Consider the following 27,494-nt stretch of genomic DNA (forward strand, 5'->3'; position numbering starts at 1 on the left):
TGGCGGCTAGAATTCAGGTTGGAAGACCTTGTGTTCCAGATCCTGGGCAGCTCACCAATGTGTGAGAGGGTGAGGGAGGGAGATAATCCCTTTCTCCCCATTTCCCCCTTCAACATCTTCTTTTTCCCACTCTCACATTGTCCCTGAAGCTGAACCGCTGAAGCTGCGGTTGAGGGGTCACCTGTAGAGGGAAGGTGGCTGACAATGTGAAGGCAGATTTTGACTCAACAGGAGGGAGAACTGCCTACAAGTGGAGCAAGTTGCCCTTAGCAGCTGTAGGTCTCGGCTGGGTACCTGTCAGGGATGCTTCTGTGAGGTGAGCTGGGCCAGGTTTCCTGCCCCAAGCCTGGAATTCTGTGCTTGTGGTGGCCAGCATCTCCTAGCACCATGCATATTTTGCTTAGGGAGGGTGGGGAAGACCGACAGAGTGAGGGAGCACAGACAGGTTCCTTACTCTGAATTAGGAGCCAGCTCTATTCTAGCATCCTGAAATGATCACGGATGCCCAAAGGATGCAGCAGCTGGGTAGGGGGCAGGGGAGAGCCTGCTACAGAATGCCTTGGGAAAAGATCCCTCAGAGCCAGGCCCCCTCCCCATCTCACACTCAACAAAGAGCCTGACCACCACAGGTGAGGAGGGAGGACCACTTTAGGGCAAAGGATGCTGGGCCCAGAGCAACACTGCAGCACCTCTCGGTTCCCCCCTCCTCCTATATCCTTGTTGCCACCAGCAGAACTCAGCAATTTGGGACACAGACAGGAGGCCTGGGACCTGCTGTCCTCCCTGCACCTTAGGTCTCCCAGGCCTGGGGGCTCCCTCCAGGGCTCCTGGGCAGCTCAAATTCCAGGTAACTCCTTTCTCTTTACAGAGCTGACCCGTGCCAGCATGCTCCCGGGTCCCCTGAATTCTGTCCTCCTCTGAGGACTGAGCATCAAGGGAAGTCCATAGATCGTGTGAGGGAGGGTGGGCTGTCTCCAGCCAGGAGTAAGGGGGAAAGGGAAGTTGTATTCCAGCCAGAAACTCAGTCGGTAAGGTAGGAAGGAGGAGGGAACAGGAGGAACCCCCCACCCCTGGCTGCCCCCTGCTCCGCTGCTTATCAGATGAAACTTAGAGCCAAGTAGTTGCTCCTCGGCCTTCTTAACCAGGAAGGACGTCGTCCTCCTCCTCGGGGTCCCACCTCACACCCAGAGGGTCTCCCAGACCTGCCTTCCCCCTGTACCCCCAGTCCACATTCTCCCCGGGGAATCCCCCTACCCACCTTCTTCCAGGTGACAGTCTCCTAGCCCACCTTCTCCCCTGGAGGGGTGTCCCAGTCCACCTTCTCTCCCTGCAGGTCCCCCGACCCACCTTCTCCTGGCAGGTCCCCCGGTCCCTCTTCTCCCTCAGCAGTGTTCCCCCGGCCCACCGTCTCCCCCGGCGGTGTACCCCGGCCCGCCTTCCCCGCGGTCCCCGGCCCGCCTTCCCGCGGCGGGAGCGGCGGCCCAGGCTGGCGGGCGGAGGCGGCGCCACCCGGGGCGCTGACGTAGAGGCCGCTCGGCGGCCGGGGGTCCCTTCGGTGGGGCCGCGGCTCTCCGCCCGCCGCCCCCGCGCGTCCATTCCCTTTTGTGTCCCGCGCGCGGCCCGTCCCCCGCGCACACTCGCGCCCTGCGCCCCGCGGGCCGGCGGGCGGCTCCCGGCGCGGCCCTGCACCGCGCGCCCCGCTTTGTGTGGACGCGCCAGCCGGGTGCGCGCGGGCTGTAGTGCGCCCCCGGCCCCGTCCCCGGCCCCGGCCCCGGCCCCGGCCCCCGCCCGGCCCGGCCCGCCCGGCCCGACCCGGGAGCGCAGCGCGGGCCGAGGGGCGGGCGGGCGGCGCGGCGAACATGGCGACGGTGCCCGTGTACTGCGTCTGCCGGCTCCCCTACGATGTTACCCGCTTCATGATCGAGTGCGACGCCTGCAAGGACTGGTTCCACGGCAGGTGAGCGCGCAGCCGCCCGGCCCCGGCCCCGGCCCGCGGCCCCCGGCCCCGGCCCGGCCCGGTGAGCGCCCCGCAGGCCCCCGCCCGCCGCCTCCCGCCGGCCGCGCGCCCTTTTGTGCCCGGGGCGGGGGCCGGGGCTGGGCGGGCGCCCCTCGCCGCCGCCGCTCACAAAGCGGGCCCGCGGGGGGCCGCGGGTAGGGGCCGGGCCGGGAAGTTGGGGCGCCCGGCCGGCCGGGCCGCCTGACAGCGGGGCCGCGGAGGCCGGGCTCCCGAGGCCCAGGCCCCGCGCCCGCCGCCTCCCCCGCGAAGTTGCAGGAACTTTCCCCGCGCGGGCCCCGGAGAGGCGCGAGTGGCGGGTTCGGACGCCGGCGGGGCTGGGACGGACGTGGGGCCCGGCCAGGTGGCGGCCGACGCGCCCACCCTCCGCCGCGGCCCGGAGCTCCGGCACCTCGTCCGGGCGGGCGGGACCCCTGCCCGGCCCCAGCAGGGCTCCTGGACCCGGCCGGCCTGCATGTCCCCGGGCGGGAGTGCGGGTGACAGAATGGTGTCTCTGTGTGGGTGGGGGTGTTGTGACTTTGCCGCCTCCTCCCTGGCCATCACATTTCCCCATTCCCCTCCTCTCTGTTTTCAGACACAGGCCCACCCTGGTTTTCACTTGACCTTATGCTCTCAGAGGAAGATGGGGTGGGGGGAGGTAAAGCTTGGCCTTTGCCTGTGACCATGACCTGGCCCTGTGCCGAGTTTTCAAAAGCCCGAGGCCCCTTCCCACCCGAGGCCCCTTCCCACCTAGAAGTAAGTGGAGGAGGAGGAAGAGGAGGTGATACTGGTGCCCAAACTGCTCCAACAGGTTCTCATGTGTTTGGGCCTCAGCGGGACCGCCAGAGGCTGGCCGGGGTAGTGTACTCTCCTATGCTCCAGTCTTAAACCCAGCAGGAGCAGGGCTGGGGGCAGGAGATGGGTGTGTGGTGGTAGGTGGTCCCTCAACCCCCAGAGAGGAGAGCCTCCCCCTGGCTTTAACTGTGGATGGGCCAGTGGCCCTTAAACATGGACTGTGGTGTCTAGTCCTGCCAGTTTACATGTGGGGAGCCAGGCAGCCAGATGTGACAGGGCTCGCTCAGGCTGATCAGCACCAGGCCTGATTCCCAGCTCAGCGCCTGTGACGGTGACCCCAGTGAGGATGGGTGGGACTCCATGGGACAGGGACTCCCACTGAAATCTCCTGGGCTTCCTGGGCTGCCTTCCTGTGGATGTCCAAGGTTGCAGAGACCCCACAGAGCAGAGGAGCCCAGAATACTGCTACTATGCACACCCACCAGTTGGCATCCTCTCAGAGTTCGTGGCTGGATCAAGGGTGAGAGCTGCCATGTGATCCTTCATGGCTCCTCAGTTCCAGAGATACTGAGAAGCGGGCCCTGAGTGCCACGAAAGTGGTAGGGCCTCTCCCTCCTCCCCACCCCCACCGGGGGCCTGCAGAACTCCCTAGGTGCCCAGGCTGGGGGAGTGTGAGCACCTGGGAGGACCCTTGTCTGGCTGCCCAAGGCCCTCTCCTCTGGGTGGGGAAGGCAAGACCAGTTCTGAGCTAGACTTTGAGAAGGGAGGTAGTGGGTGGGAGGAGTGGAGGAGGTAGGGAGAGACCCAAGAATGCGGGGCAGGCAGGGGAAAGGGGCTGAGGGCTGGCCTGAGGGGCTGGTGGCATTTGCTTGACTGGCTTAGGCAGAGGCAGGGAGAAAGATGCGTCCTGACACCTTAAAGGGGATGTTTTTGGGAGGTCTTATTTCTTTATTTCTTATTTTTCATGTGAGGTCTTTGATTTGATCTGATATACGCACAGATCATTTTGATCAGCACAGATTCATTTCCACTTATGTGGGGTCGCCCTAGGGTCTGAAGGGGGCTGTGCTTTCCCCCTGCCATGGGGCACATCTTCTCTGCATCTAATCAAGGGTCCCTTAAGGAAGTGAGTGAGCCCTGAGGCCAGAACACCTCCTGTAGTCCTTAGTCCCCTGGGTGGCTCAGGGGAGGTGCTGTGATGGGGGAACACAGGGTCAGGGGTTGGGACCTTTGTGGGCAAGGCTGCATGCGGCCCTCACAGCCCTGGGCAAACCCCCCACCTCTCTTGGTGTGGCCCTTCTCCACTGTGACAGGAAGGTGGGTGACAGGATCCACATGTTTCCAAATCTGATATTCTGGATGGATGGCCCTCCACTCTTTCCAGATCCGTGTATCATTTGTACTGTTGTTTACTTCATATTCAACAGCTCAACTCACTTTTTAGAAGTTTGAATACTTTGTAACTTCTTATTTTGAGAGAATTTTAGACCTAAAGAAGAGTTAACAAAAAAGGTACAGTTTCCTTCTATCCCACACCCTGCCTCCACTGAAGTTAACATCTTATCAAATTATGCTGGAAGCATGGAAACTATGCTGAGGCAGAAACACTAGGACAGTACTGCTAACCAAACTCCAGGCCTCGGGCAGATTTATTTAGTTCTAGGACCCCATTTCAGTCTTGTGTCTCCTTACTCTCCTGAATCTTTCTTTTCCAAGGAAACTTCATATCATTCCCTGAAGTAGAACATTAGTATAACTTGCCATAGACAGTACTTGTAAAAATAAACATAACTGTGAAAGTAACAGGCTCCCTCTTGTTCCACCTGTGACCCCTCACATCCCTACAATGCACCTCATTTTGGGGGGATTGGAAGGGGGTCTCTGAAGTTACTTTCACTCACAGTGGCCCACTCTTTGCTGGTAGGACTCTAGCAGCATCTCTGGCTGAGATCATGGTCGGGACAGTCCCCTTCTAGGGGAAGAACCTGCTCCCAGGATGTGTCCACCTCGGCAGGAATCTTTGAGCAGCCTGACCACCCCTCCTGGCATTCTTTGGGGAGGTCTCTCCGCTGGACTGTGCTGGCACTCGTTCAGCCAGGAAGTCAGGAGCTCGTGTTCCACCCCATCTTGACCATGGCTAGTCACTCCTGGGGCTGGGATACCCTGTCAGCCTAGTCTGCCTTCACTGGCACCTGCTGTAGTATCGCCTGGGAATCGGCTTTGACTGGGAGGGGATGGATTTTGCGGCTGGTTGTCTTCAGAGCTGTCTTATCTGTGTGTTTGATAGGGAAGCACGGCACTACTCAGGCATTGGGACACTTCTTCCCCAATTAGGGGGCCACAAAGCCACTTAGGGACAAGAACTGGGGGGCTTCTCACGACTGTGTCTTCTGTCAGACCCCGTGTGTCCTTCCACCCCTGCCTTCGGCAAGGCATCTGACCACGGACCAGTCACTCTAGGGAGTGACCTGGGCCTCTCACCTTGTCACCATCTTCATGTGAAGAGTCTCTGTCTGTGGGAAATAGGAACGATTCTGTTAAAGTATCAGATATCCTGAAGCTTCCTGGCCCTCTTTAAGTTCCTGTTGTATTAAACTTGAAGGGTTTTTGGAAGCATAATCAGTAAAGTTGATTTTAAAGAGTTTGAAAGCTGAAGGTGCTGTACAAGTCCTTCAGTGGCAGAAGTTTCATTTATCTCTCAGTAAGTACTATGGGGTGCATGTTCTGTGTGGGGTGCAGTGCTGGCCCTGTGGGTTCCTGGGGTAACAAGGCAGCTCCCTTGCCTCTTACAGGGTGTTTTCTATGGGAGTCAGACTTGTGGATCAGGAGTTCCATGCCAGCCTGGGGAGCTGTTTCAGAGCCCTGAGGAAGCACTGTTTGGGGCAAGGAAGCTGCATCAGGGACGGCCTGCAGGTGTGGCTAGGAGGCAGGAGCCACAGTGGGGGCTCTGAGCAGAGCAGCAGTGGGAGGGGACTGAGGATTTGACAGGGTCCTTCTGGCTGCTGTGGGCACAGTTGGGGAAGAGGGTGGGGAGGGACAGGAGCCTTTGTGCAGGTGAGAGGTGACAGGCAGGACCTGGGGGTGGGGACTGGGGTGTGCAGAAGGGGTCGAATTCTGCAAGTACTCAGAAAGGTGGGCTGACTAGACTTGCCTCGTGCAGATCCCCTCTGATTCCTGTGTGTTTGTCCTTCCACCTGGGGTCTGCCTGCCCTCCTCTCCAGGGCCCTATCTCTGTGCCCATCATCCCCAGGACTGGTTGGCCTTTGTGGGCTCTCGCTGTGTCTTTCACTCCACCCAGCCTTAAGCTTCCTGGGGCAAAGCCTCTTCCTGAGTCCTCGGCCCTCACGGCTGCTCAGTACCACAGAGTGAGACTGTTGGCTGGCCCTGTTGGCCAGCAAAGTGTGCGCACTTGGAGGGAAAGGAGGGCCTGCCAGGGGGTCAGGCCTCAACGTCGCAATCTAGGTGATCAGAGCTGACAAATAAGCCTTCCAACCTGAGATCCCTTAATACTGGGGGAAGTACCATTCACATGGCGATGGAGTTGTGACGTGTCTGACGTGGTTAGGAATAACGGTTCATCATTTTTAAATGAGGAATTCTCACTGTGTGAGTTTAAGAAGTTCCAGAGGAGGTTGGGGGAACGTTCTGCCAACTTACAGAGGGCAGAGCAGATGTCCCCTGTCCATTGCTCCTTTCCAAATGAGATGAATCTCAAAGGAAGCGACTTGGAGCTCGTGGTGATCACCAGAATGTTTGCTTTTATTGAAAATATTGGCCCAGAAACATGCTTGGTGTGAGCCTCTGCACTGCAGCCCACATTTGTTTGGGGCTGCTTTGGCTCAGGTGCGGCTGCAGTTGGCCTGAGATCGGGCAAAAATTTGAGGTACTTCATGTGGACCCTGCCACTGCTGGGTACCCAATCCTCTGGGGCCATCCCCTCGCCTCTGTGCTCGTGGCACCTGGCCATGTGGCAGGGCCTTTTTCAAAAAGAATGAACAGATTTGCTGTTGGGAGGGAGCATTGGCCAGAAAATAATGTTCCATGACAAAGTGTGCTAGGAGAATCTAACTCCTAAGATTCCGGTGTGGGTAAGGCAAAGCCGTCAATTGACTTCTAAATGACTGATGTGACTAATAGCGCTGCGGGGCTCACACTCAGGCTGGCCTTTATGGCATCAGGATTAGTTCACAGTTATCCTCTTTATTGGTTCTCAGAGCTACCTGGGTGGTGGGCCAGGTGGGCCACCTTGTCCTCCCACTTCAAGCAGATGAGGGGGGGCGTCTCGTCTCCTCACCTGCAGCAGGTGTACGTACCTCTGCCAGGTGCAGGGACAGAAGTGGCGTTTGGCATATTCTTGGCGGAGGGTGCTGAAAACCCCATTACTGTCCACGGTTTTGAAATGCTATGTGGATGGAAACATCTTCTCAGCAGGAAGGCCACATCCGGTGCCAAGTAGGGAAGCTGGGCCCTCTGCAGCACCCTCTGTGTCTCAGGTGTGCCCAGTGTCCCGCTGGCTTCCCACTGAGAGTTGTGCCTCCATCCCTGCACCTCTCCTTCTCTGTCTCACTCCATTTCCATTCCCGTACTTCTGCCTGTCTTGGTTCTCAACTTTTTGGTTTGGTGGGAAGTGAGCCTAACCGTGCTCTTTGGAATGGGGCTTGGCCCTCTGCTTCAGGGTGCAGGGTCTCTTCACTTCCACCCAAAGTGCTGGGTCATCCGTGGAAAAACATCTGTGGAAAAACATAGTTAGAATTCCAGCCAGTGACTGGCTTTGACCTCAGAGCATAAGAACTGAAGGTCCTGTGGTTTGTCCAGGCAAATGGTGAAACCCGCCTTTCATCCTTTTTTTAAAATTTAGGGTGAAATTCATATACCATGAAATTAACCATTTTAAAGTGCACAGTTAATAGCATTTAGTGCATTCAGAATGACTTGCAGCCATTATCTCTATCTAGTTCCTAAACATTTTGGTCACCTCAAAAGAAAACCCATTAAACAACTTCCCTGTCCCTCCTCCTCTCAGCCCTGGACAACCACCCATCTGTTTTCTGTCCCTGTGGATTTATCTATTCTGGACATTTCATATAAATGGAATCAAACTATATGTAACATTTTGTGTCTGTCTTCTTTCACTTAGCATAATGTTTTTTAGGATCAACCATGTTGTGGCATGTATCAGAACTTCACTGATTTTTTTATGGCTGAATAATACTCCATTGTAAGGATATACCACAGTTTGTATATACATTCCTTTGTTTATGGATACCTGGGCTTTTTGCACCTATAGTTATTGTCAGTAGTGATGCTGTGAACATTTGTGTACAAATATTTGTTTGAAGACCTGTTTTCAATTGTTTAGGGCATTGCTGGGTCATATAATTATTCTATGTTTAACTTTTTGAGTAACCAACAAACTTTTCCACAGCAGCTGCACCGTTTTACATTCTTACTACCAATGCAGGAGCAATCCGATTTCTCCTCATCCTTATCAACACTTGTTGTTTTCTATTTTAAAAATTATGGGCGTCCTAGTGGGTGAGAGGTGGTATCTCATTATGATTTTGTTTTGCATCTCTGTAATGGCTGACGATGTTGAGTATGTTTCCATGTGCTTGTTGTCCATTTGCATATCTTCTTTGGAGAAACGTCTGTTGCAACAGTTTGCCCATTTTAAAATTGGGTTCTTTTTTTTATTTTTGAATTTTAAGAGTTCTTTATATATTCTGGACACTAGACCCTTATCAGATACAAAATTTGCACATATTTTTCCATTTTGTGGGTTGTCTTTTCACTTCTGTGGTTATGCCCATTGATGCACAAACATTTTAATTTTGGTGAAGTCCAATTTGTCTTTTTCTACTGTTGCTTATGCTTTTGGTGTTATATCTAAGAATCCATTGCCAAATTTGAGGTCATGAAGATTTACCCCTTTGGTTTCTTCTAAGAGTTTTATAGTTTTAGCTCTTGTATTTAGTTTTTGACTCATTTTCAGTTAATTTTTATATAAGATTTGAAGTAGGGATCCAACTTCATTTGTTTGCATGTGGGTATACAGTTGTTCCAGAACCATTTGTTGAAAAGACTATTCTTTCCCTATCAAAAGTCTTGGTAGCCTTGTTGAAAAATATTTGACCATATACATGAGGATTTAATTCTGGACACTATTCCATTCCATTGGTCTGTATGTCTGTTCGTATGCCAGTACCACACTGTTTTGATTACTGTAGCTTTGTAGTAAGTTTTTTTTTTTTTTTTTTTAATTGCGGTACGCGGGCCTCTCACTGTTGTGGCCTCTCCCGTTGCGGAGCACAGGCTCCAGACGCGCAGGCTCGGCAGCCATGGCTCACGGGCCCAGCCGCTCCGCGGCATGTGGGATCTTCCCAGACCAGGACACGAACCCATGTCCCCTGCATCGGCAGGCAGACTCTCAACCACTGTGCCACCAGGGAAGCCCTGTAGTAAGTTTTGAAAGCAGGAAGTGTGAGACTTCCAACCTTGTTCTTTTAAAAAAATTATGTTGACTTTTTGGGGCTCCTTGCAATTCCATATGAATTTGAGGATTGGCTTCTCCATTTCTGCAAAAAGGGCTGTTGGAATTTCGACAGGGATTGCATTGAATCTGTAGATCGCTTTGGGTAGTATTGACATCTTAGTATTACGTCTTCTGATTCATGAGCATGAGATGTCTTTCCATTTATTTAGATTTAGGTATCCCCTGATTTCTTTCAGCAACGTTTTGTAGTTTTCAGTGTACAAGTTTTAAATTCTTGATTTAGTTTATTCCTAGGTACTTAATTCCCTTGGATGCAATTGTAAGTGGGATTGTTTTTGTAATTTCCTTTTTGTATTGTTCACTGCCGGTGCTTTTACCCTTTTTATTAAAAAAAAATCACCCTTTAACATGTGGCAGCTGACTTTCCAGAAACAGACATGTGTGGGGTGTGGGTGTTCATGCACGTGCTGGGGTGTGCACACACTCAGCTGGGTGCTTGTGGATGTCCTGTGTCCAGAGTGTGTGTGCATGCCCTGGGGGGGGGTGCTGCTTTCCTTTTTAATCTTAAGTGTTTGTTGAGCCTTGCCTATGTCACATCCTGGGCTAGGCATTTTTCATACACATGTGTTGGGGGGTTCCTTCTTGTATTGCGTGGGGGTCGCCATGCAGGTCTTTATCTCCTTTACCCTGACTGTTGAGGAAGCTGCCACTGAGTAGATCAGGGCCCACTGCTGGGCATGTATTGCACATGGCCTTGCTGAACTTCCCACTGCCCCTGAGGGCTTGGTGGTGGTGGGCTGCTCTGATTGGGAGGCAAGCAAACTGAGGCTGGAGAGATCAGCTCCCTGAGGTTAACACTACAGCATGATAGGCTGGGACAGCAGCAGTGTGTGTGTCCTGGAGCTCCCCCTGCCAGCGCCCCTTCATTGATGTTAATGACAGGGGACAGTGCCCAGGACCCCAGAAGGCAGGAGGTCCCAGTGAATGCAAACCTGTAGCATGGGTCGGCACTGCTCCTTGGGTTGAGCAGGACATGAGGGCAGTGAACAAGCCTCTGGGATGGTAGCCCAAGCTGCTGACTAAACCGTGAGCCTTATGCTGGGGTGGGCCAAGTGCCTAGGAAGCTTTGGGCACAGTCTCTGGCCTGGGTCCTTCAAGTGTGGTGCCGTTTTCTGCTTCACACAGAAGTGCAGAGTGGAACTCATTTCTTCTTGTGCCCTACACACCGTGGGCTGGGCACAGGTCCCATGGTGCTGGTTAAGTGTGAATGGCTGGATGGGCTTTGGAGAGTGCCCTGGGGCCAGGTCTGAGCTCACAGATACCTACCCTTGGGACAGCCAGACTTGGGCTGGCAATCCCAGACTGATGTACAACCAGCCCAGCTACACGAACTCTGATACTTGAAAATCATCTTGTAACTTTGTGAATTTGCCTCTCATTTTATCCATCCCCTTAGAACTACCCCCCGAGTCAGAGTCTGAATGTGAATTTCAGGGAAGTTGGGCTAAGTGGGAAGGGCAGTGAGAAAGTGCTTCTTGGGGACACGAGCGTGTCCCAGTGAGGCACAGGACCCTTCCCTGCCCAGACCCCATCTCACCACCCTCCTGGGCTGACTTGCCATCAGCTGGAGAGATGACACAGATTTAGGGGTTCAGCTCCCATTTCCTGCAGAAGAGACTGAGGCCTGGTGCAGCATGACTTTTGGCACCCTGGAATAATCAAGAAACTGCAGCCTGATCCAGTGTGCCTCCCAGATGAACAACGCCCAGGGAGGTGTGCAGCGAGCTCCCCAAACCCTGTGGGGAGGGGGATCCCTCAGCACTGCATGAGGCAACACAGTGGGTGTGCATCAGAGCTCGGGGTGGGTTCTCACTAAACATCCTTCTGCTGACATTTGCAAAACTCCAGGATTATTTGCCACTGGTGCTTGTAGAGTTTCTTTCCTGGAAAGTCTGACATAACTATGGCTAATCTCCCAGCTGTTTTGGAGCTATAGCTCGTAAAAAAAGGGGCACCTGGGACGGTGAGGGGTGTTTCTTGCCTCTTGTTTGCTCCCAGCAACAGATACTTTCTGTCAACACCTTGTCCTTTCAGCAGCTCCCCAAGGGCACTAGACTTGGGTCTGCTTAGGAGACTCTGGCTCGGAGAGGGCCAGCAGCCAGCCTGGGTCACTGGCTGATAAGTGGCACATGCGGCTTTGCCACTCTGACTTCCCCTTGGCAAGTTCGAAGTCTGCCAGGCACTGCTCTCTCCCCATACTTCACCCATGCTGTTGGAAGGTGGAAGTTTTAGCTGCTGTTCGGCCTCCTGGTTCTCATGGTACTGTGTTATCATGGTGACCTTTCGATCCCAGTCTGGGTGCTTGTGTAGCCGGCCCCCATCTGATCCTGGTACTGCCCCTGGGCCTCTCCAGCATCCCCCTCAGCAACCTGGACCCCTGGCTGCCAGGGCGCCTGCCACCTGCCCACTGTACAAGCATCAGGCATTTGCATTTCAGTCCTTGGCTCCAGATGTGGAGGTGGACAGGTAAACCTGGGGGTGGCTCACTAAGTGAGGGTGGGGCATCTTTGTGAGTCTAGGGGCCGGTCATATCAGCCCCCCGTTCACTGAGCCACAGCTAGGTGTGGGATTAGGGCTCTGAGGACCTTTTACCTGGGTTCTGCCCCAAAAGACAGGTACAAATGCTTTTCCCGTGTTCTCAGCCCAGTTCTGCCCAATGTGCGCTGTGTGGCCCTCTCCTGGCCTTGAGATGTCCCCTCCCAAGTCCCATAGCCACTCCCCCAACCCCGACTCTCTAAAATCCCTATGGGGCCTGAAGGTAATGCTGGGCAGAAGTGAGGGAGAGACCCTGGAGCAGGGAGCCATGAAGCCACTTTCCCAGGCCCCCCATGCCGTGTCCCAGCCTGCCCATCCCATGCCCTTCTCCAGCTCCACAGGGCACGTGGTTCCTTTCCTTTCGTCCACAGATGATGTGACCCTCTGGTATAGAAGGTGGGTGTTGGTGGGACCAGAGAGCACCACATGGCTCTGCTCATCCTTGCGCTCAGCGGCTGAGCTCCGGAGGTGCAGCCGTCCCAGCCTCGGGACTGTGAAAAAACCAAGTGCTGGATTGAAGCTTGGAGAATGAGGCAGGCAGATTTGCATTCAATTTGAGAAACAACTTTTTAATAATTGAAACTGACCCCAGGCTGGACACGTCTGGGGAAATAGTGTGTACGTTAGAGTAGGGTTTCTCAGCCTGGGCTCTGTGGACATTGGGCCCAGAAAATTCTTTGCTGTACAGGATGTGGAGCAGCATCCCTGGCCTCTGCCTACTAATCCGGTAGCACCCGCCCCCCCCCCGCAGCTGTGACAGCAAAAGTGCCTCCAGGCATGGCCGATGTCCCTTGAGGGACACAGTTGCCGCCAGTTGAGGGCAAGGGGCGACTGAACTTCTGCAGAAACATATTCACCTTTATTGGGTGGAAAGTGGAGCTTCTGACCCCTTTTCTTTTCTTATGTTTATTGTGATAAGGAATAACTGCATTTATTCACTTCAAAATAGTTAATTGAAAAATTTGCAAACGGAACACTAGGACATGGGTTTTTAAAAAGGAGTATGAAAGAATATGTAGTGAAAAGCTGTCTTCTCACCAGAACCAACTCGATGGCAGCCCCTTAGGAAAAACTGCAGAGAGATTTCTGTCTAGACAACGTTTGTGTCAGGCAACCACCCCCCCCTCTCTTTTCTCAGGCACATAGGCACACAGACACACGTTGCGGGCATGGCTCTGCCTGGGACATGGTTCTCAGACAGGGCTCTGTTGTGTGGGCTGCGCTCAGGGATGCGTTTTCCCCATCTCCTCTGGCCTGGTTGGCGTTAAGCTTGTTTCTCATCTGGAGCAACTGCAGTTTTGCCCAGGGAGCATCCTGGTACATACGGTTACGTGTGCATATGGGCAAATTTATCTGTTGGATACATTCCAAGACATAAAGGTGCTGAGTTGAAGGGAAGCATTTCAGGCTTTAAAATCGCCAGATAGGTTGTAGAGATTTCTCTACACACTGGCGGCACATTTTCTGAACTTTTTGATCTTTTGTCAGTTCAGTCTGGAAGGTGAAAAATTGTATCTCACTATGGTTTTGTAGTGCAGTTTTTGTATTATATATTATTATATTATCATTTCAGTTTGTAGTTGTCTAATTATTAAGCTCACTCACTTTTAAATCCTTTTCTCCCTACAATTGTGGGATTTTGTAAGTGGCCCAGATGCTTTCTAATAAAGACAAAAAGAGCAGGTTGAATCTGAGAAGTGAAATGAGAGGCAGCCTTCCTCTGGTGGGTCTGGGCAGCGGGGGGCACTCCCGTCCTCTCCCTTCTCCTGCGGCAGCAGTACTCTGAGCCCCTGCGAACCTCCGGGGCTGGCAGAGGGTGAAAGCTCACTTGTTTGCTAAATATCCCCTCTCCCTTCCTTTTGAGTCTTACTGTGAAGTCAGCCTCATTTGCTTTTATTTTCTTCATAAACTTTTATTTTAGACTTGTTTTAGGTTTATAGAAAAGTCCCAGCCATGGTAGAGTTTGTGCATATGCCCCGGCTCAGTTTACCTGATTGTTAGCATTTCACATCACTTGCGTACCCTGGTCACAGCCCTGGAGTCCATGTCGCTCCATTGCCATGCACTTCCTACCCCTAGCCCTCCCCACAGAGCCAGGTTTACTGGAAGCCTTGCACACCCATCTGCTCCAGTTGTGGTGGCTTCTTGGACCCCTTTGTCCTCTGATCCTGACCCTGAAGATCCTTCAGGGTTTGTGTACCTTTGAGGAGCCATGTCTCCAGCTCGTGAGGCCTCCCCCCAGGCGCCTTCACACATCCCTGAACCTAGGACCCCAGCCCCAGTGAGGGCACCCTGACAGCTTGCGGGGCTACCTGTGACCCCGTGAGGGAGCTGAGTGTCACCCAGCAGCCCTGCGGTGGTCCCTGCAACACGGACATGGGGTGCTCTCCACGTGGTCCTGATCACAAGGGCTACCATTTAGGATCATGGTGCTGGTTCCCTTTCACAGTTTCTTCTAGATCTCAGACTTGTATTGTTTTATTAGATTTCAAACTACTCTTTGGAAAAGAAAGATGTAATTAGAGTGCTTTTTGCACTGCCTCTCTGAAAAGCTAAGAGAGCAGTTCCCCGCTCCCCCGCCCCCACTCTTACGCTCTGCCTTAGGGGCCAACATTACCACCATCCACTTGAATGGCTCCCGCCCTCCGGCCACACTACTGGAATAGGATGTGCGAGTTGGGCCTCCCAGGGAAGACTTGGTCCAAGCCCCTCTTTCACAAACGAGAAACAGAGGCTGCCCAGCAGTCTGTGTCCTTTCTCAGCCTGGTGCTCTTTCCAGACCCTGGGGTGTTCCCCACAGATGGGCTGGAACCCTCTTGGTTGGTTCTGCCCTTGGGGAAGCCCCCCTGCCCCCAGTCCTGAGCAGCACACGTTTGAGTGCGGGAAGCCCTGTGCCTCCTGTGATTCGGTGAGTGACGACTGTCGGCCCCCATTCCAGAACACCTCGCTGTGTGGCCGGGCTGCCTGTCTGCAGTGGGAGGCTGTGACCAGCTGGCCTTGAGGTTCTGGGGTCAGGAGGAGGTGGCCTGATGCCTGTCCTGGTAGAGGCCTGCCCCGCTCTGGGGTCATCCTGCCGGGGCCTCCCTTCCCTGCCTGCCCATTTGCCTTTTCCGCAGGACCTCTGTGTCACCGGGGCGGCCCGGCCAGCTCTCCAAGGTCCCTTGTTGGAACCAAGGATCAGGATCCAGCCCATCTTCAGCCGCCCTCAGAGCTGGCCACTGGAGACCTGAGGGGTGGCAGAGCTGGGCCTGGTTGTCTCCTTGCCACTTCCCCCCCAACACTCCGGGGTTCCAGGATTCAGATTCATTTTAAACTCTTGGGGGAATCCCTGCGCAGACGGTCCCTGTGATGAGGCCGCTGGTCTGGATGATGGCACGTGGTCACAGAGCCTTGTTGTACCAGCGTGTCCCCTCTGGGAGCGCGCAGTCACCTCCCGGCACCGGCCTGTTCACCGTGATCTGCACACACTGTCAGTTAGTGAAGGAAAAGGCTCTTGGCGAGGTCACCCAGCAACACTTGGCAGCCTGCCATTCTTACCCGTCGCTTGGCAAGAGAATCCTTCAAGGCCTTCCCGGAAGTGTCCTGTCTGTCGGGGGGAACTATGGACAAGGCCTAATGCTGTGCTTGCGGGTATCTGTCAGTGTGAGTGTCCCTGGGATGGACGGAGGGCTCTGGTGCCCTCTGCACAGTGAGGTCCAAGGTATGTGTGTGCCTCATCTTGTCCTCAGGACCCGCTCCATGAGCCAGGCGAGGTCCCTGATTTAGGGATGGCAACATTGATGCTCAGTGTTCCCAACTCACCCCTAGGTTGGAGGTGATCAAGCACAGCCAGTGTCCTTTCACCACACTCCCTGCCCACTGGTCATGCTGGCTGCTGTTGAAGTGTGCCTTGAGGCCCAGCTTGTACCAACCTAACCTCATGGCCCCCGTCTCCTCTGGGATAGGGTCCATCAAAAGGCGCTCACCTCAGGGGGCAGCAGCACATGTCTGCTCCAGGCCCTACACCTTGCATTTGTGCCTCCTGGGAGTCTGGGGCAAGGGCCCGCTGGAGCCCATCCAGGTTTCAATATCCTGATCTTTGCTTTTCTTGTCCTTTATGGTTAAAAAGGGAAAAAAAGATAAAGAACAGATATTAGAATGTTCCAGCAGGATAGGACCTTGGAGCACACCAGTCGCTCCTCCCTCCAGATATAGCAGCAATCGGGACCACAGCCTTCCCTTCATTCTGGGCTGCCCCCTGTAGGAGCACAGTTTGTTCCCAGGCCCCACCTCTAAACACCCTCCAAGTTGTTGCCCGCAGGAGTGTGGTAGGGGCTGAGGACAGGGCCCTCACCTCTCTTAGTCTAGAGTGGTATTTCTGTTAACATGACCTTGGATTGCATTTGCTCTCAGGTGAAATTTGTCTTCCCAGCCACCTTGTGAGTCTCTGAGGGTTTTATCCAGATGGAAGGCTGTAATTCCCAGAGCTTCCTGACAGAGGTATTTGCTCTATAGCTGCATACAGTTGGTTTCCCTAGAAACTGCTGGAATAAATACTCCAAAACCTGCTTCTGATTTTTAAAGAGACCATGCCATTTATCTGGAATATCTATTAAAAATCCACTGGAACAGGTTCAAAAACATATGAAGAGATATTTTGAATATTCATTTAATATATCAAGGATTCTAGACTCTTAGATGATAGAATTGAGGGGAGGATTAAGTAAATTATAATGTACTCACAATAGGAAATTATTCAGTCATCAACAGTGATGTTTACGACAAGATTTCAATGATACGGGAAAATGTTTATGCTATAATGTTAAATGGGAAAAAACCCCAAGATTCTACGTTGTCTATATAGGATGTTAGTTGGTTTGAATCAGTTAAAACAGAAGACATGCTGGGAGCAAATGTTAGAGGGTTGAGAGTGGTTTTTTTCCTGTTGCTTTCATACTTATCTCCACTTTCCAACTCGTTTTCCAGGAGCATATCACTTTTATAATCAGAAATAAAATAAGCATGAAAATGAGATTTCAGAGTACAGAGGTCATCCTGCCCTGCCTCTCATTTCACAGGTTTTGTGGACTACAGGTTTTATAGACACTTGGGCTCGAGTGTCTCCCACTGCACAGCCGCCTGGAGGCAAGGGTGAGGGATGCTTTCTTTAGGACCCTTGACTCTAAGGGCCCTTCTGGCAACCCCTCTTCAGATGTCACCCCCCCACCCCAATAATGCACGCTAGCCTAGCCTGCGGCCTGTCTGCTGAGGAGGGGCTCCGTCAGCCACCCAACAGCCCCATCTGCCCCAAGCATCTTTCTGCAAGTGGAGCTTTAAGTCCCATAGGACCCTGTCCAGTCAGAGGCCCCCTTTGGGATCATCCCAGGGATGAGGCCTCAGGCTAATGGGTTGAGGTTGGGCCCCCCCACCACTACCACCTAACTAGGAGCAGTGACTGAGGCCCCGTGACCACTTCCCAGAGCAGCAGGACCATCCTGTTACCAGCTACACTCACGCCGGAGTGTCCCACCCTAGGTGGGGACCAAAGCATATGGCCAGCTTTGGAGGACAGAGCCTGTAAGCCAAGCTCCTTCAGGTCTGTCCTCACATTCCTCTCCTGCAGACTGGCAGCTAAGCCCCTAGTTACTGCATTCCACATGAGAGAAGAAAAGTGAGGCCTTAGTGCCACAAAATGTGTGGTTTGCAAGGCTGATGGGGGTGTGACACAAGAGGGGGCCCTTGGGGAGATCCCAGCAGACACCAGCCTTACAAGACATGCTGAAGGCACAGGCCAGCATAGATTAGTTCCAGTCTGAGAAGCTAAACACTGCTCTATAAACGGGGAGTCCTCCTTCACAGAGCTTTAAACCATTACTTACAGATACTAAATGATTACTCAAATACACTTGGATACTTACAGATACTAAATTATTATTTACAGATGCTCCACCTAAAGATAAAAAGTAGAGTAACCTAAGGCCAAAAATATGGGGAGCCACTTCCAATCGGATCTTCTTTAGGAATGACAGCAAAGAATTCTGAAAATACAATGTAAGCCTTGAGAGATTTAGGATTTGATGTTACAGAAAATATTTCCTGGCCACATTCATTGTGTGACCATTCATTTTCAAAATGCTCATTCTGGTGGCACTGGGTCGGAGGATGGAGAGAACTATTAAGAACACTGTAATTTCTTCTTGAGTCAGACCTGCCATGTGGCTGACAGGGTCTTGGTGCTCCGGGCGGGTGTCAGGCCTGAGCCTCTGAGGTGGGAGAGCCAAGTTCAGGACATTGGTCCACCAGAGACCTCCCGGCCCCACGTAATATCAAACAGCGAAAGCTCTCCCAGGGATCTCCATCTCAGCGCTAAGACAGAGCTCCACTCAATGACCAGCAGGCTACAGTGCTGAACACCCCATGCCAAACAACTAGCAAGACAGCAACACAACCACACCCATTAGCAGAGAGGCTGACTGAAATCATAATAAGTTCACAAATACCCCAAAACATACCACCAGATGCGGTCCTGCCCACCAGAGAGACAAGATCCAGCCTCATCCACCAGAACACAGGCACCAGTCCCCTCCACCAGGAGGCCTACACAACCCACTGAACGAACCTTACCCACTGAGGGCAGACACCAAAAACAGTGGGAACTACAAACCGGCAGCCTGCGAAAAGGAGACCCCAAACACAGTAAGTTAAGCAAAATGAGAAGACAGAGAAACACACAGCAGATGAAGGAGCAAGATAAAAACACACCAGACCTAACAAATGAAGAGGAAATAGGCAGTCTACCTGAAAAAGAATTCAGAATAATGATAGTAAAGATGATCCAAAATCTTGGAAATAGAATGGAGAATATGCAGGAAACGTTTAACAAGGATCTAGAAGAACTAAAGAGCAAACCAACAGTAATGAGCAACACAAGAAATGAAATTAAAAATTCTCTAGAAGGAATCAATAGCAGAATAACTGAGGCAGAAGAACGGATAAATGACCTGGAAGATAAAATAGTGGAAATAACTACTGCAGAGCAGAATAAAGAAAAAAGAATGAAAAGAATTGAGGACAGTTTCAGAGACCTCTGGGACAACATTAAACATACCAACATTTGAATTATAGGGGTACCAGAAGAAGAAGAGAAAAAGAACAGGTCTGAGAAAATATTTGAAGAGATTATAGTTGAAAACTCCCCTAATATGGGAAAGGAAATAGTCAATCAAGTCCAGGAAGCGGAAAGAGTCCCATACAGGATAAATCCAAGGAGAAACATGCCTAGACACATATTAATCAAACTATCAAAAATTAAATACAAAGAAAAAATATTAAAAGCAGCAAGGGAAAAGCAACAACTAACATTACAAGTGAATCCCCGTAAAGTTAACAGCTGATCTTTCAGCAGAAACTCTGCAATCCAGAAGGGAGTGGCAGGACATATTTAAAGTGATGAAAGGTAAGAACCTACAACCAAGATTACTCTGCCCAGCAAGGATCTCATTCAGATTTGACTTAGAAATTAAAACCTTTACAGACAAGCAAAAGCTAAGAGAATTCAGCACCACCAAACCAGCTTTACAACAAATGCTAAAGGAGCTTCTCTAGGCAGGAAACACAAGAGAAGGAAAAGACCTACAATAAAAAACCCCAAACAATTAAGAAAATGGTAATAGGAACATACATATCAATAATTACCTTAAATGTAAATGGATTAAATGCTCCAACCAAAAGACATAGACTGACAGAATGGGTACAAAAACAAGACCCGTATATATGCTGTCTACAAGAGACCCACTTCAGACCTAGGGACACATACAAACTGAAAGTGAGGGGATGGAAAAAGATATTCCATGCAAATGGAAATCAAAAGAAAGCTGGAGTAGGAATTCTCATATCAGAAAAAATAGACTTTAAAATAAAGACTATTAGAAGAGACAAAGAAGGACACTACATAATGATCAAGGGATCAATCCAAGAAGAAGATATAACAATTGTAAATATTTATGCACCCAAGATAGGAGCACCTCAATACATAAGGCAAATGCTAACAGCCATAAAAGGGCAAATCGACAGTAACACAATCATAGTAGGGGACTTTAACACCCACTTTCACCTATGGACAGATGATCCAAAATGAAAATAAATAAGCAAACATAAGCTTTAAATGATACATTAAACAAGATGGACTTAATTGATATTTATAGGACATTCCATCCAAAACCAAAAGAATACACTTCCTTCTCAAGTGCTCATGGAACAGTCTCCAGGATAAATCATATCTTGGGTCACAAATCAAGCCTTGGTAAATTTAAGGAAATTGAAATGTTATCAAGTATCTTTTCTGACCACAGTGCTATGAGATTAGATATCAGTTACAGGGAAAAAAATGTAAAAAATCCAAACACATGGAGTCTAAACAATACACTACTTAATAACCAAGAGATCACTGAAGAAATCAAAGAGGAAATCAAAAACTACCTAGAAACAAATGACAATGAAAACACAACGACCCCAAACCTATGGGATGCAGCAAAAGCAGTTCTAAGAGGGAAGTTTATAGCAATACAATCCTACCTCAAGAAACAAGAAACATCTCAAATAAACAACCTAACCTTACACCTAAAGCAATTAGAGAAAGAAGAACAAAAAAACCCAAAAGTTAGCAGAAGGAAAGAAATCAAAAAGATCAAGATAAGAAATATATGAAAAAAAATGAAGGAAACAATAGCCAAGATCAATAAAACTTTAAGCTTGTTCTTTGAGAAGGTAAACAAAATTGATAAACAATTAGCCAGACTCTTCAAGAAAAAAAGGGAGAAGACTGAAATCAACAGAGTTAGAAATGAAAAAAGAGAAATAACAACTGATACTGCAGAAATACAAAGGATCATGAGAGATTACTACAAGCAACTCTATGCCAGTAAAATGGACAACTTGGAAGAAATGGACAAATTCTTAGAAAAGCACAACCTTCCAAGACTGAACCAGGAAGAAATAGAAAACATAAACAGACCAAGCACAAGCACTGAAATTGAGACTGTGATTAAAACTCTTCCAACAAGCAAAAGCCCAGGACCAGATGGCTTCACAGGCGAATTCTATCAAACACTTAGAGAAGAGCTAACACCTATCCTTCTCAAACTCTTTCAAAATATAGCAGAGGGAGGAACACTCCCAAACTCATTCTACAAGGCCACCATCACCCTGATACCAAAACTAGACAAAGATGTCACACACAAAAAAAACTACAGGGACTTCCCTGGTGGCGCAGTGGTTGAGAGTCCGCCTGCCGATGCAGGGGACATGGGTTCGTGCCCCTGTCTGGAAAGATCCCACATGCCGCGGAATGGCTAGACCTGTGAGCCATGGCCGCTGGGCTTGTGCCTTCGGAGCCTGTGCTACGCAACGGGAGAGGCCACAATAATGAGAGGCCCGCGTACCACACACACACACACAAAAGAAAACTACAGGCCAACATCACTGATGAACATAGAAGCGAAAATCCTCAACAAAATACTAGCAAACAGAATCCACCAGCACATTAAAAGGATCATATACCATGATCAAGTGGGGTTTAGCCCAGCAATGCAAGGATTCTTCAATAGGCGCAAATCAATCAGTGTCGTACACCATATTAACAAATTGAAGGATAAAAACCATATGATAATCTCAATAGATGCAGAAAAAGCTTTTGACAAAATTCAACACCCATTTATGATAAAAACTCTCCAGAAAGTAGGCACAGTAGACATAGGAACCTACCTCAACATAATAGAGGCCATATATGACAAACCCACAGCCAACATCATCCTCAATGGTGAAAAACTGAAAGCATTTCCTCTAAGATGAGGAACAAGACAAGGATGTCCACTCTCGCCACTTTTATTCAATATAGTTTTGGAAGTTTTAGCCACAGCAGTTAGAGACGAAAAGGAAATAAAAGGAATCCAAATTGGAAAAGACAGAGTAAAACTGTCACTGTTTGCAGATGACATGATACTATACATAGAGAATCCCAAAGATGCTACGAGAAAACTACTAGAGCTAATCAATGAATTTGGTAAAGTAGCAGGATACAAAATTAATGCACAGAAATCTCTTGCATTCCTATACACTAATGATGAAAAATCTGAAAGAGAAATTAAGGAAACGCTCCCATTTACCACTGCAACAGAAAGAATAAAATATCTAGGAATAAACCTATCTAAGGAGACAAAAGACCTGTATGCAGAAAACTATAAGGCACTGATGAAAGAAATTAAAGATGATAAAACAAATGGAGAGATATACCACGGTCTTGGATTGGAAGAATTAATATTGTGAAAATGACTGTACTACCCAAAGCAATCTACAGATTCAATGCAATCCCTATCCAACTACCAGTGGCATTTTTCAAAGAAGTAGAACAAAAAATTTCACAAGTTGTATGGAAACACAAAAGACCCTGAATAGCCAAAGCAATCTTGAGAAAGAAAAACAGAGCTGGAGGAATCAGGCTCCCGGACTTTAGACTATGTTACAAAGCTACAGTATTCTAGACAGTATGGGACTGGCACAAAAGCAGAAATGTAGATCAGTGGAACAGAATAGATAGCCCAGAGATAAACCTGCACACATATGTCACCTTACCTTTGATAAAGGAGGCAAGAATATACGATGGAGAAAAGGCAGCCTCTTCAATAAGTGGTGCTGGGAAAATTGGACAGCTACATGTAAAATAATGAAATTAGAACACTCCCTCACACCATACACAAAAATAAATTCAAAATAGATTAAAGACCTAAATTTGAGGCCAGACATTATAAAACTCTTAGAGGAAAACGTAGGCAGAACACTCTATGACATAAATCACAGCAAGATCTTTTTGACCCACCTCTTAGAGAAATGGAAGTAAAAACAAAAATAAACAAATGGGACCTAATGAAACTTAAAAGCTTTTGCACAGCAAAGGAAACCATAAACAAGATGAAAAGACAACCCTCAGAATGGGAGAAAATATTTGCAAACGAAGCAAGTGACAAAGGATTAATCTCCAAAATATATAAGCAGCTTATGCAGCTCAATATCAAAAAACAAACAACCCAATCCAAAAATGGGCAGAAGACCTAAAAAGACATTTCTCCAAGGAAGATATACAGATTGCCAACAAACACATGAAAGGATGCTCAACGTCACTAATCATTAGAGAAATGCAAATCAAAGCTACAATGAGGTGTCATCTCACAGTGGTCAGAATGGCCATCATCAACAAATCTGCAAACAATAAATGCTGGAGAGGGTGTGGAGAAAAGTGAACCCTCTTGTACTTTTGGTGGGAATGTAAATTGATACAGCCACTGTGGAGAACAGTATGGAGGTTCCTTAAAAAGCTAAAAGTAGAACTACCATATGACCCAGCAATCCCACTACTGGGCATATACCCTGAGAAAACCATAATTCAAAAAGTGTCATGTGGGCTTCCTTGGTGGTGCAGTGGTTGGGTTCGTGGGTTCGTGCCCCGGTCCGGGAGGATCCTGCTTGCCGTGGAGCGGCTGGGCCTGTGAGCTGTGGCCGCTGGGCCTGCACGTCCGGAGCCTGTGCTCCGCAACGGGAGAGGCCGCAACAGTGAGAGGCCAGTGTACCGCAAAAAAAAAAAAAGCGCAAAAACCAAAAACCAAAACAAGAGAGTCATGTACCACAATGTTCACTGCTGCTGTATTTACAATAGCCAGGACATGGAAGCATCCTAAGTGTCCATTGACAGATGAACGGATAAAGAAGATGTGGCACATATATACAATGGAATATTACTCAGCCATAGAAAAAAATGAAATTGAGTTATTTGTAGTGAGGTGTGTGGACCCAGAGACTGTCATACAGAATGAAGTAAGTCAGAAAGAGAAAAACAAATACCATATGCTAACACATATATATGGAAACTAAAAAAAAAAAGAAAACCGTTCTTAAGAACCTAATGGCAGGACAGTAATAAAGACGCAGACATAGAGAATGGACTTGAGGACACGGGGAGGGGGAAGGTAAGCTGGGACGAAGTGAGAGAGTGGCATGGACATATATACATTACTAAATGTAAAATAGATAGCTAGTGGGAAGCAGCCGCATAGCACAGGGAGAGCTTTGTGTCCACCTATAGGGGTGGGATAAGAGGGTGGGAGGGAGACGCAAGAGGGAGGGGAAATCGGGATATATGTATACATATAGCTGATTCACTTCGTTATACAGCAGCAACTAACACAACATTGTAAAGCAATTATACTCTAGTAAAGATGTTAAAAAATAAATATATAAATATAAAACTTTTATAAAAGTAAAAAAAAGAAAAACCTATTCTGAAATGCCCTGAGAACACGTGTATCTGTATGCCGGTGCACACACCCTTTCTGAGTGTGCTAGGTGCACTTTGCAATGCACGAGGATGAGCATTCCTACAGATGCACCCACTGGACACATGTCGTTTACAAATATGTGTGTCCACATGGCTGGTGTGCACCAAATATGTGCATATTCAAAGATGCCCTATTCTTTTTTTCTTATACATTTTACAAAATTCAGTTTTATTCTTTCCAGCTTTATTGAGTTGTAATTGACAAAATTGTAATATATTTAAAGTGCACAATGTGATGATTTAATATATGTATACATTGTGGAAAGATTCCTGCAATTGAGTCAATTAACATATCCATCATTTCACATAGTTTTCTTTTTCTTTTGGTTAGAACACTGAAGTTTTACTCTGTTGGCAAATTTCAATTATATAATACAGTGTTATGAACTCTAGTCACTGTGTTATACATTAGATCCTCAGACCTTATTAATCTTATTGCTGAGAGTTTGTGCCCTTTTACCAGCCTCTCCCCACCCCCCGCTCCCCCAAAGATGCCTTCCTTGTTCTTGGAGGGATGGTAGACCTGGAATTCCTAAGATGATTGCATCAAACAGAAAGTCAATATCCCTAAGTTGACCACTTCCTTTACTTCACCAAGCTTCGTATTATTGTTAGTTTTACTCCTGTACTGTGTCAGATTTGGTAACTGGTTTCTGTTTGAATTGTTGTGTCCACGGCAGCCAGCAGGAGTGGACATTTTCCCAGCTCCTCATTTACCGACCATCCATCCTCTTGGGTGAGCTGCCCCTAGCCGTTCCTGACTTTTCTTTTGAGCCGGGCTCCCTCCTCTCCTGTTTTCTGGTTGTGGGATCTGTGCTGAGACATCTACAGGGTGCTTGAAGCAGAAGAGGCAGAACCAGGTTGAATGGGTGGCTGTCCTGGGGGGTAACTTTGAACAACCGTGGGCGAGGAGAAGCCAAGGAGGTTTGCTTGTTTCTGTCAGGACCCTGTGCCAAGAGCGGGAGGGAGGGAAGCTGCAGGTAGTGCTGGGACAGCAACCCAGAGGGGTCTGGAGGTGCCCCCTGAGAACCAGGGCAGAGACTATTCTATAGAGACTGGTAGCCTTGTAGGGCCACGACTTCTTCACTTAGCTCAACCCAGTTCTGCACCTGGCAGGTTCTGGGCCTCTGGGAATGATGAGCAGTGTGGACTCACGGGCTGCCAGGTGTGTCCGAGACCTCTGTAGGAGGAGACAGGTGATGTCAAGTACTTTCCCAGCCCTAAAATCCCACACTTCTTGAATCTGATTGTTTTCTGTGGTGGGTTGGGTCTATCCTGGTGAGAGTGAGGGCTCCTGGCGGTCCCAGCCGGCCCCCACAGCTTAGAGGAGATGGCAGGCAGGGCAGACGGGTGGGGTTGTTCTCCCTTCCTGGGCCTTCCCTCCCAGGATGATGCTGATACAGACAACTGAAGGTGTGTCCTTGGGCAGAGTTAGGGAAATCATGCCTGAGAGTCTCAGAATTTCTGCCACGTCTTAAAAAAATAAAAAGTGCCTGGCTATGAGGTTCTGGAAGATGTGCAACAAGAGTGACAGGCGTTCTGGGACTTTCGTCCTGGTTCCTCTTGGTTCCCGGACCCCCGCCTGCTGGCTGTGGGAAAAGCAGAGACAGAGCCCTGGAGGGAGGAGCTGTGAAGGGGCGGGGGGAGGAGAGCAGAGGCTGCCAAACCTCAGTTTCCCTACCTGCAGAGCTGGAAGCAGCTGTTTGCTGGGTGCACGGGGCTGGTGGACGTGCAGTGCCCATGGAGGGGTGTGGCTTTAACAGCCCTGCCTATGCTGGGATGCAGGAGATGGTTGAGTGTTCTGAGATCTGCTGGGGAAAGGCCCCTGTTGTCTCTTGGAGGAGCCTGGCACATGCTCTCAGGGGGGCTGGGACCTATCCTGTAGGTGACATTTCAGTCCCCCTGCTGCTGAAGCCCTTTCATTCATCCCCTCCTGCATTTGTGGGTTCTTTCAGCCTCCCTTTCTCTACAGTGTGGGAAATACCCATACAGCCACGAGTAGGGGGTTTTAAAGAACTCCTCTCTTCTTGGCTCTCTGCTTCTCTGATTTTCCACCCCCTTCCCTCCCCAGGACAGCACCTCGGCCTGGCATCCTCCTCCTCTAGGCACCCAGAAGGGGGGTGTGCTAATGTGTGCAGTGGTCCTCAGGAGCACCCTCTCCCAATTTCAGCACTTCCTGTAGCTCAGCTGTTAGGCCTCTGCACTTCATCTTTCCAGAGGGCTGGCTGGTCTGCCCCTGCAGTCTTCGGCTGCTCAGCCTTGCGGGGAGGCCTGCTGCATGTCTGATGACCACCAACCCGGGGTGGGGAGGCGCAGGAGTCCAGATGCCCCTAAGAGAAGACAGGAAAGCCTGGCCCATTCGGGCATGCAGCCCACCGTGAACCCTGATTATTCTGACAGGTGAGAACCAGGCTGACTGACTGATAATGGTGGCACCAACTCCCTATGAATGTGGCTGCGCTTTGTGGGAGCCTTGCCGACTTCCTCATCGCCAGAACTTTGAGACTTGGCTCCTATCCCACCAGAAAGGCCATGGAGAGGGACACTGGGATGGGCAGCCATCAGGGTCCCTGTGGGCTGGATCAAACTTCCACAAGTGATGATGATGAGCAGGGAAAGCCACCAATCTCCATCAGAAGCGCCGTGCCCATACTGGTCCTGGCCCTTGCAGCTGTCGCCTCTGGAGGAGGGCGTGGCCCCGCATCCTGGTACCTCCTGGGAGGCCCCACTCACCTTTCATGCTGTGAGAAGGCCCAACAGGCTGGCCCTGAGGCTTGGGGCCGGGTCCCCTTTGCTGGGAAGATGGACAGAAGAGGAGCTTCCATAGGCCTTCCGGGCCAGGCTGGCTCCACAGCTGGAAGTTTCGGCTGCCATGTGCTCAGGTCTCATCATTGTTTCATGTCCCCAAGAATGGCATCCTTAATGCTGGCCCATGTGGGCGTGGGTCTCTCTGTCCCAGGACTGGCTGTGGTTGGTCCAGGGAAGAGCCTAGTAGGGTGTCCTATTGGCCCTGAGCCCCAGAAAGTACAGTTGTCCTCCAGAGGATTCTGCCACAGGCATGTGCGGTGAGTGTGTTTTGGTGGACCAGCTACCTCTGACCCCACGAGAGGGTCCAGCACAGAGGTCCCCATGCAGGGGACTTATGATCACCTCCAGGAGGGCATTTCCCTAAGAAGCTGCATCCCGTGCCATCCTGTTGGCCTCGCTATGTCCCCACACTGCTGGGGGTCCAACATGAGCCCCCACCTTTCCAC

General features: G+C 50.1%; 1 protein-coding gene across 6 annotated transcripts in view; it reads left to right on the forward strand.

Annotated features, from left to right (window-relative positions):
• Nucleotides 1–1,547: 1,547 nt before the first annotated feature.
• Nucleotides 1,548–27,494, forward strand: part of PHF2 (PHD finger protein 2) — a 94,515-nt gene continuing 68,568 nt past the window's right edge. For 2 of the 6 annotated variants that reach the window (XM_079926840.1, XM_079926841.1), the window contains exon 1: nucleotides 1,549–1,957. In XM_079926840.1, the coding sequence (XP_079782966.1) occupies nucleotides 1,860–1,957 (98 nt within the window). In that variant the 5' untranslated portion in view covers nucleotides 1,549–1,859. Of the gene's footprint in view, nucleotides 1,958–26,543; nucleotides 26,641–27,494 lie in introns of those variants that run through there. The other 4 variants (XM_079926843.1, XM_079926844.1, XM_079926842.1 and 1 more) reach the window with 3 other exon arrangements.

The sequence above is a fragment of the Stenella coeruleoalba genome (genome assembly GCF_951394435.1).
Source record: "Stenella coeruleoalba genome assembly, chromosome: 7".
NCBI lineage: Eukaryota > Metazoa > Chordata > Mammalia > Artiodactyla > Delphinidae > Stenella > Stenella coeruleoalba.